Source organism: Helianthus annuus, chromosome 17 (genome assembly GCF_002127325.2).
Source record: "Helianthus annuus cultivar XRQ/B chromosome 17, HanXRQr2.0-SUNRISE, whole genome shotgun sequence".
NCBI lineage: Eukaryota > Viridiplantae > Streptophyta > Magnoliopsida > Asterales > Asteraceae > Helianthus > Helianthus annuus.
In genome coordinates this window covers 10,805,613-10,815,519 of record NC_035449.2, presented here as the reverse complement: position 1 = coordinate 10,815,519, position 9,907 = coordinate 10,805,613, and the positions used below count along the sequence as shown (strand labels likewise).

At 35.4% G+C, this 9,907-nt stretch overlaps 1 protein-coding gene across 1 annotated transcript; it reads right to left on the bottom strand.

The window, feature by feature from the left end:
* On the bottom strand, nt 1–3,341 carry LOC110923144. Its single transcript, XM_022167320.2, has 7 exons — nt 3,089–3,341; nt 2,373–2,854; nt 1,545–1,707; nt 1,278–1,440; nt 1,012–1,194; nt 492–707; nt 1–412 (listed from the first exon to the last, which is right to left on the bottom strand). The coding sequence occupies exons 1-7, from the start codon at nt 3,120–3,122 to the stop codon at nt 268–270; spliced, it is 1,386 nt and encodes a 461-aa protein (XP_022023012.1). The 5' UTR covers nt 3,123–3,341; the 3' UTR covers nt 1–267.
* Nucleotides 3,342–9,907: the final 6,566 nt, after the last annotated feature.

Sequence of the window (9,907 nt, the reverse complement as noted above, 5' to 3'; positions counted from 1 at the left end):
TGGACAACAAAAGCAAATAACATACAAACAATAATGTCGTTACAAAGGAAAGGTCACATGGATATTTGTTATGTTTGAAACAAAACTACTTATTTATTATGGTTCTACACCTAAGCCAAGCAGTAGAACACATCCAAACACTCACTTTCCGCTTTTGCATACGAGTCCTATCAAGTTGACATTAAACTCAACTTATAGCTCTTGTTGCATCACTTTATTTAATTTTATGCTGCCAACATATCATTGATCCATGTATCATCATGCAAGTTATTCCATGCTAGGCGCATATTTATCACGATGTTCCATTTCACCAAGGTCTGCCGAGGAATCAGGACCAACACGTTCAGGCGACAAAGCATCATAATCAATAGTAGTAGCTTGTTCCAGAGAAGACTCGTGAGATCCTTCGTCCCTACAACCGAAGAACATACATTGTAAACAAGTCCAATGTCCCATAATCAAATGAATGTGAAAGTTTTGAAATGACCTACCAGATGGAGTTAAAAAAAGCATCTAGACTATCAATATTCATCCTTTCTAATTCATCATCCATGAAATCAAGATGTTTAGTGCTTGGTGCATAGTTAGCATGTAATTCCATTGCACCAAGGTCTGCCATGAAATCAGGATCAACACGTTCGGGCAACAAAGCATTAGAATCAATAGTAATAGTTTGTTCCAGCGACGACTCAGGAAATCCTTTGTCCCTACAAAGGAAGAAGATACATTGTAAACGTGTCTAATGTCCCACTGTAAGAGTCTCGCCAGAGTGGGTTCGAGCTTGAGCTCGAAATTGAACAAGGCAACATGGCTCGGCTCGAGCTTGAGTTTGAAGTTAAACGAGCCGAGCTTGGCTTGATTACAGAATGAGCTGGCTCGGCTCAGGTCATATTAAATTGTGTTTTTAGCTAGTTTTTTCTGAGCTCTTTTCGAGCGAGCTGCGAGCCGCGAGCTTTTTGAACAACCCTTGTCTCCCATGTTCAAATGAATGTGAGTTTTAAAATAACCTACCCGATAGAGTTCAAATCAGCATTTACGTGATCAATATTGATCATTTCTTCATCATACATGAAATCAAGACGTTCCATTTCATCGAGTTTTGCCATGAAATCAAGACTAGCAAGTTCTGATACACAAGCATCAGAATCACTAGTCATAGTTTGTTCCGGTGGCCATTTAGGAAATCCATTATCCCTACAAAGAAATTGAAGAAGATACATTGTAAACAAGTCCAACGTCCCGCATTTAAATGAATGTGGAAGCTAAAAATGACGTACGAGATGGATATCAAATCAGCATTCGGAGTTACAAAAGAGCTAATCTCGGCTATCATTTGATTGATTTTAGTTTCCGGGATAGAAGAAGCTCTGGTATTTCGTACACATGGCCATTCCGGAATTCCTACTCTCCTACAAACATTCGTAAAGGTACCTGGTTTAACTACACACGGAGTACATGTGTAAGTGAGAACAAAACTATCATCAATCGTAATACAAATATAATTATTATCAGCTTTACTATATATGTAGGTGAACGAAGCTTACGTTCAAGTATTTCTGCGGCATAGGCCTTACTCAGTCCAAACAATGGAGCAAGACGGCAATACTTCGTATTGTCAAATGACTTTGATTTACGGATCATCTTTTTGGGTTTTAGGTAACGTCTTTTTTTGTGATCCATTTGGATCGAAATTTGCAAACCGGCATCCTGCAAGTGAAGCATAAGATTTGTAACTTTCGTTATTTTAGTAATTTTCCCCTACATTTCAAGTAGAAGTTTTTTTTATTGAGAACTTAATCAACTTCTGACAATGACACGACATATTTATTCACGTACCTTTCTTTGATAATCAAAGAACATAAACATGTACTATGCTAATAATATACATTTTTCACTTAAAGGTTGAATATGTAACATCTATGAATAAATTTACACATAAAGGAAATCAAGCAGTATAAATTTACAAAATGAATATGATAAAAATGTTTAGTGTTTTGTTAAAATAAGAACTAAAGTTATACAAAGTGAAAGTTTATCAGATTTTCATAAAACCCAAAGAAAACTATAAAAATGATTGCAATTTTCGGTTTAGTGTTTTGTTAAAATACGAACTGAATTTATACATAGCGAAAGTTAATCAAATCTTGACTAAACCCAAAGAAATCTATAAAAATGATTGCAATTTTCGTACTAGACTTGAATGTTATAGTAAGTTGTTAGTATGTAATTAGGTAACTAATACGGAAGGTTAAATGTTTAAAATAACTTAAGTTTATTATAAATAACTGGTACACTACTTTATTTGGATATTGAGGAATGACAAAGCCATATATATCTACGAAAATATGTAGATTATTAAGGGCAGGACAAACCTGAAGGAGTCTTTGAACCACAAGAATATCATTGCTATAATCCCGCGGTGTATCCATGACAAACTCAAGCACACGTTTATTAGTGTCAATCACAGGCACAGCAAAGGATCCCCAATTCTTAGTAAAAATAGCATCTTCACATGGAGGACGCTGATCTTCGGGGTATTCGTGCACGTTTTGAGTTTGTTGAGGAGTGCAGCGTAGGTAAGCCTTGCCTGCAAGACCGAATGCCGCTTCTTCCTTAGCATCTCTATACACATAGAGTTTGTGGTCTAAACAGGCTAAATAGTATTTCTGAAGTTCTTTGTTGTTCCCAAAAACACGAAAAGGCATACATGCTGCTATAGTAAGCACACATGCGTCTCCAATTTCCTTTGGCACCCATAACAGAACAAGAACAGATTCACCGTCTTTAACTGGTAAAATTTCAAGGATAGAAATGATCTTTTTCAGCACCTCGCCATCAATGGGAGCACATATATCTGTATGGTTCGAATTATTAGAAAACTTAAAAGGTACTAGAATCTCAAGGGAATCGAGATCCGTAGACCGGATCTATTTCATCCCATAAACCGGGAAGTTTATAATGAATATAAAAGTAGATCTTGTATGTCAAGAAGCAGAAGCTAAATCAGACCCCCTTTTTCTTCATAAAATCAAGCTCAAAACCAAATATGATAAAACAGATAAATATAAAAGGGAGTAAGTATGTCTACATAGAATATAACTGCATTCTAACACAACTAGCATACGGCGAAGGCTTCTCTTTGAAGACCACTAAACAGGAGTAGGTAGCTCGTAGCATCTGAGACATAGTCGAAAACGATGGAGGTACTGTACTCAACCGTCATATCTGAAAGTGAGAGATAAGCCGGAGAAGGTCTCGGGAGTATATATCGCATTTTGAACAACAGACGAAGAGAGAGAGAGAGAGAGAGAGAGAGAGAGAGAGAGAGATGCAAGAAGACTAGAAGAGTATCTGTTATATAAATTGAAATCATATTAAGAAATAAATACTAAAGAACAAGAAACAAAAGCTGGTTTCCTAGAAACAACTAAGAGTGAATGAACCATGAATTTATGTTAGTTGAACTCACAATTAATGAAGGGAGAAGATTCACCAGGTGAAACCACAACTGTGGTTTGCTCAGTGCAGCTGCTGTTCATACTAATACAGGCCATTCTTAACCAATCTGATCTTCTAGTTGAGGAACTGTGTTTTGAACTAGTTCCAGAGATGATCAACTGTGACAGTTTATTCAATCTATGGCCTGGTTCAGTCACTTTTATAACCAGCCAGACCAGCGATAGGGTCCACAATTCTCTTATTGAGGGGTCCAAATAGGTTATTTGAGGTTCAAATAACAAAAGTAATAGAAAGCAAATTTCAATTTTTCTTGTGAAAGTAATCATTTGACATAACACTCTAGATGGATACACAAATTCAGTTACTGTAATATTTACAATTCTTTTACTCACTCAGTATACATCTAGAACATTTTTTGTTTACAAAAACAATTTAAAAAACTCAAATCCTCATAAGCAATTTATTAATATTTTCAAAATCAGTAATTTACCCTGATGATTGGAATGAAATTTATTTTTAACAAAAAAAAAATCAGTAATAAGGTTTTCTTATTACAAAATTAATAATAACACGTATTGTATGTCATATGACAGAAGCTTGTGTAAAATAGCACCAAAATGAAAGGTTCAGATCAAATCATACAAACCAACTTCTACTTTTATTGGCTTCGATGGTCTGGTTCTAATATTTTTGCAATTGCTCATTTGACCCGGTCCAACCGTATAAGTGAGCAAAACAAGGGGTTCAATTAGTACTGCACATGCGGGCCCAACCTTCCAATTGGCCAATTAATTCTGTCCACAATTCGATTAATGCCTTTTTGTAATACGATATCTATCGCACCTTATTTTTCTTTTTTACTTTCATTTTTTTATCATTTGAACATATTTTGTTTCCTTATAAAACTTTTAATGTATCAGTATTTTATAAAATCCCAAGTAGCCAATGATCTCTAGATCAAGTGGTGGAGGACTTACATTTCTCTTGAGAGATACAAGTTTGACTCCCACTTGGTGCAGAGTGAGGCACTGGTGGGTAATGATAGGAGACCCAGGGAAACCTGGGTTGGATCCTTGAGCCAAACGGGTTTTACCGGTAATTTCACTGTCGTGCCTATGGGCGGGTGGGTTACCGGGTTTTCCCCGGAATTGGTAGTGGACTCGGGTTACTCTCGGAGTACTCCGTTTGTCCAGTGGGTGCCCCGAGAGTGCTCGGGATTGAGTTTGTTGGCCGTTCAAAAAAATAAAATAAAATCCCAAGTAGGTCGTAGCAACATACATTTTTGTTTACACTCGACAAAACTCTTTTTTTTTTTCTAAAAGGGAATCATGAGTAGTAAAGTACAAGTAATCAAGCACAAACATACATACTATCAAAGGTACCTCACAATTATCTATTTATTTATTTTTAAATCGACGCAGTTTCCCCTTTCCGTTATATTTATTTATTGTAATGAACAAAATGGAACTGATGTTGTTTGAACAACTTCGAAGAGTATATTTTGTATCATAAGCTATAGTAAGTGCCGGTATGTATCAGCAACATGACAAACTTGATTACGACTGAACAACATTGGTACCAGTATCAGAACTATTGGAAGCGTTAATGATATTCATTTTTATGATTTTTGATTGATGTAAAACACGTGTCAACATTCTTTAGAGCATATCACAACTTTATGTTTTGAGTTTTCTTTTTCAACATACTAGTGACGAACACATTATCGTGGGATAAACGGACTACTTTACCCACAGATCACATACAACTTTTGTAAGTTGTCGAATGTGGTTGTTTACAACAGATTACTAATGGATAAAATAGCGAAGGATACCTACATACCAATTATACGAATTAGCAACATATTCTTCCAAGTTTTACCAATGGATTCCAGCAATTAAAAGTAATTTAAAATATAAATTTTAATGTTTTAGTTTCCTGAAACATAAAAATAAATTATAAATTATAAATAATAAATAATAATTACAGAATGTACATAGAACAAAAAAATACCTTTAAAAAAACTAATTGGAATAAAGTTAAAAGCAAAATATTTTTAGAGTTAGTTTTACGGTAAATATGTAAGATTTATTAATTCCGTGAGAAGTATGTCAAAAAGAGTTGCATAGAATACACTAAAATCTTGCATGCCCCTGGTTAATTGACCCCTTTAAACTTTGACCTGATTGTATTATTGAACCCTTCACATGACTAGTTATTTGGACCCCAATTTAGCTTTTTGATTATTTTATCATTATAAATGTGGCCCAGATCATCACATGTTTTAGCAAAGTTATCTTCTTCTCCAGTTCAGAATTTCTTTCGAACTTTCAAAAATGCAGTCCAGAATTAACAATGTATTCCAGAAATTTAATTTCGAAGGACGCCGAGGCTGTCTCCAGTTTTGGGAACTTGGATCACCAGTTCACAATGAGAAGATGGTTCTAACAGTGATAGGTCAACCATCTCGATCAAATAAAAACAATGAAGCGCTTGAGAATTACAGGAAGAAGTGTCTCCAATACAATTTCATTGGACGAGATACACCCGTTGATCAAGAATGGTTTGCTGGCCTAGCAGTTCAAACAGGTAATTCAGATCAAAGGACAAGTCGAGCCCGTGATCAGTTTATGGGACAGTTAGTCATGCCTGTATTTTCTGATAGGGATGGTAACGATATTTTTCTCGGGGTCATCGAGTTTGTCACAACTATCCCCAAAAAAAGTTATGCTAAAGATTTCAATCAGATTCACAATTTATTGATATATTATAGGGTCAAGTTATTCTACAAAGTCTTCTAATTGTAAGAAGTGTAAGAAGGATTTATAGAGTGACAAGTGTCTAATAACCTAAAACTAAACCCACTACATCACCACCAAACTCATCAAGATTAAACCCAACATCATAAAAACCTATATGTGTGTGTTTTTTTTACTTTCTGTGATCTATTTTATACTAGATAATCAATATATAATTATAACCCTTAATTTGCAGGCTGAGAACTTAGCAACCAAACCAATGGCAAAGGTGATTAAAGTTCAATACAACAATGAAATCATAAAGTTTTCACTACCATTGATGTCAGGAATCACAGACTTATGGGTTGAAGTGACTCGGAGATTTAAACAAGTGAATCAGAATGCTTTTCGAATCAAATATATAGACTGCAATCGTAACAGTTTTCATATTCTAAGCGACGATGGCCTCTGGGAATGCATAGCCAATGCCAGTTCCAATGGAATGATGCCAATCAAAATGATTATCGAAAGAGCAACATGATAAGCATAATGTTTTTATTATCATTTCGGAGTTGTTGTTTCATACTAAACCTTCAGGTGTTGTCTTTATTTCTATTTCTGTAATTCCGTTAAAGGTCTTTAAGAGTTTAAGGGTCAAATTATGTATTTTAAATTTGTAATGTTGGAATTGGGTTTGTCCTTTATAAATAAAGTTTTCTGATTATGATTCTGGTTGCTTATATCTGTGTATGCACACTACAAAAAGTATCATATAGTTACGATTTCATGCCAGCGACGCTTTTATCAACAACAACAAGGATGCATCAGAATTACACCATCACAGAATTTGCGACACCTAAAACGTTTTTTTTTTTTTTTTTTTCAATAAAAATAGAAGGTGGAAAAGCACGCGAAAACTTGTGAGGATAATCAACATGCCTTTGTCCCCCTGGCGTTTAACACGTTCGGCTCCTTGGCGCTGGAGGCAGTTCGGTTCTTGTCTAGAGTTCAGCGTGTGGTCCATAGCAACTTTTCGACCCCTCAGGGGCGAGGCTTTGTTTTTAGTAGATTAGTGTTTTCTATTCAAAAAGGGATGGCGGCGCAGTTTGTTGCTCGTCTACCTGCTATCCTTATGTAATTTGCCCTGATGATTGGAATGAAACATTTTGTAAAAAAAAAAAAAAAAAATTACATTTCAAAAAAAAATAAAAATAAAAATAAAAATAAAAATACGCCTCTAGCAAAGCTTGCTAATACGTCTCAGAAAATACCTAAATACCTCGTTCTTTATAGCTATTTTCATTTCATGAAGTCGCTATTTTGCATCAAAATTTTAGTCGCGTCGCTATTTGCATTATTATTAATTCGTGTCACTTCTATGACTACATTCAGACACTATTCTCTAGCGCTAGCAATGTCACTAGCCATGTCTGTTGACGAGTATATATATTATGTTGGCAACGCAAATTTTTTATTTTTCTAAGAAACAACAATCTAATGTACTTTTAATTCTATACCAATTGTCCACCGCACTACTCGAACGCTCAACCTCTTGAAAAGCAGCACCATTTAACAAAATTTGATATACTGCAAGACCAAAGGGCCCTTTGGATTTATAAAGTTTTTATCTAACACAAAATACATGAACTTTAAAATAAACAAAATAATTAACATATAATAATAGCAGCTAGTTTTTTTATTTAAAGTAGACTCTTCATTATTCTGAATTAAAAAAAAGAGTAAACTGCCATTTTAGTCCCTGTGGTTTGGTCACTTTTGTCACTTTAGTCCAAAACTCAAACATTTTGCATCTGGGTCCCTGTGGTTTCAGTTTTATTGTCATTTTGGTCCAAAAATGAAATCAGGTCATATTTGTCTTATAAAATCCTGCTATTTTGTCCTCTTTTCTCGGGGGCAAAATGGTCATTTATTTTTTATAAATAAATACCAGATTTTAAAAGACAAATATGATCTGATTTGCCCTTGAGGAAAATGATAAAAGAGCAGGATTTTATAAGACAAATATGACCTGATTTCATTTTTGGACCAAAATAGCAATAAAACTGAAACCACAGGGACCCAGATGCAAAAGGTTTGAGTTTTGGACTAAAGTGACAAAAGTGACCAAACCACAAGGACCAAAATGGCAGTTTACTCTAAAAAAAAACATTTACATATAAAATTGATATTTAAAACAAGTAAACATTAAAAAATTCCATAAGTTAATCGCCACCTACCATGACACGTCAACTGAATAAAAGAAAAAACATCACTTAAATATGACCTGGTCCATCAGGGAAAAAAACTGCTAGTTTTGGACCCGCGTTCATCTCTATTTAAACCAGTTCATGATGAAATACTCCCCAACAGGAGACCTTGAGAGCAAAAGCATAATGATTACCCTTTGGTTCACATTACCTCCTTGAGTGGGTTAACTAGCTAAATGTTTAGCTATCTATCTCAAGAGTCTTGAAGCAGATGTTGAAGATGTAAACAGTTAATTAGCCTACTAAGCTATTTGTTTAGCTCTTAATAAAGCTTTTAATGGTTCAGACATCTTACTGGTTAAGCACTTAATGGTTCAGACTGTTTGTTTCGCGAGCAGATGTCTAAATGATTCAAACATGCATTTGTCTCTAAATGGTTAAGCATTATACTGAGTCATCTGAATTGGTCAAACATGTGCCTCTAAACGGTTAAACATTATACTGACTCTTAATGGTTTAGACCTTTACTGGTTCAACACTTAATGGTTCAGAACTCTTACTGGTTCAACACTTACCCATTCAAGAGTGGTGTTCCTTGTACTAAGCACTTCTAACCAAAGATTTAAGGACTCCGTCCACTGGTCTTCGGCTTCTTGCTTGAAACGCGTGGCGTTCAAGCTCAACAATCTACCGGTTTTAGCAGTTGTAGTTTTTTTTAATTGAGAATAGATATTTGTTTGAGCAATTGAGAACCCACAATCGCACATGTGTCCGAGAACCAACATGCCACAATAATTTCATTTATCTTATTACTTTACATGATGACAATCTTAAAGTATCATATATGACTTTATAGATTCGTTATTTATTCAGTTTTATTACAAGAAGAACATATGTGTGTTGGGTTGTGAAGGATTTGACTAGTAGGGGTGTTATGTGTTACACTCCTTTTGCAGCTAGCAGTAGTATTCTCTGTTTATGTAGTAAAGTCAACAACCCTAATTGTTACCCATATAAATACTTCTCATTCATGTCTGTAAACTTTGTGAGCACCTAATAAAGAAGAGAACTAGTTGTGGGAGTGGATGTAGGTCAGATTAGACCGAACCACTATAAATCTTGTGTTCTTGTTCTTGTGATTTAGAGTGTGTGAGTGAGTGTGTGTGCTTGCTGCAGATAGTTCTTGTGTTTGTGTGAATCGTGTTTTTGGTCCTAACAACTTGTATCAGAGCTCAGGCTCTTGATTGATTCACACAAACTAGGTAAGAGGTGAAGAAGAACACTTACCTGTTGAAGAACAAGTCGTGGTCTCGGGTTTCAGTCACAATCGCAGACATAGCGTCTAGGGTTTCTGAACCAGCCGCCGCTAGCACAGCCGCCACCGCCGTCAGTTCCTAACTCCGATTAGGGCTCCGATTTGAAGACATCTTCAGCAGATTGCGACTAGGGTTCGATAACCCAATAGCCGCCGCCTAGGGTTACAAAATTGAAGGCCATCCTTGCTAG

What these genes read in the sequence shown, in the direction of transcription:
- LOC110923144 (XM_022167320.2), bottom strand. Translation starts at nt 3,122, where the DNA reads ATGCTAGTTGTGTTAGAATGCAGTTATATTCTAT. An exon ending in TGCCGCAGAAATACTTGAAC is followed by an intron (nt 1,441 to 1,544) that starts GTAAGCTTCGTT and finishes CTCCGTGTGTAG; the next exon opens with TTAAACCAGGTACCTTTACG. An exon ending in GCTTTTTTTAACTCCATCTG is followed by an intron (nt 413 to 491) that starts GTAGGTCATTTC and finishes CTTCGGTTGTAG; the next exon opens with GGACGAAGGATCTCACGAGT.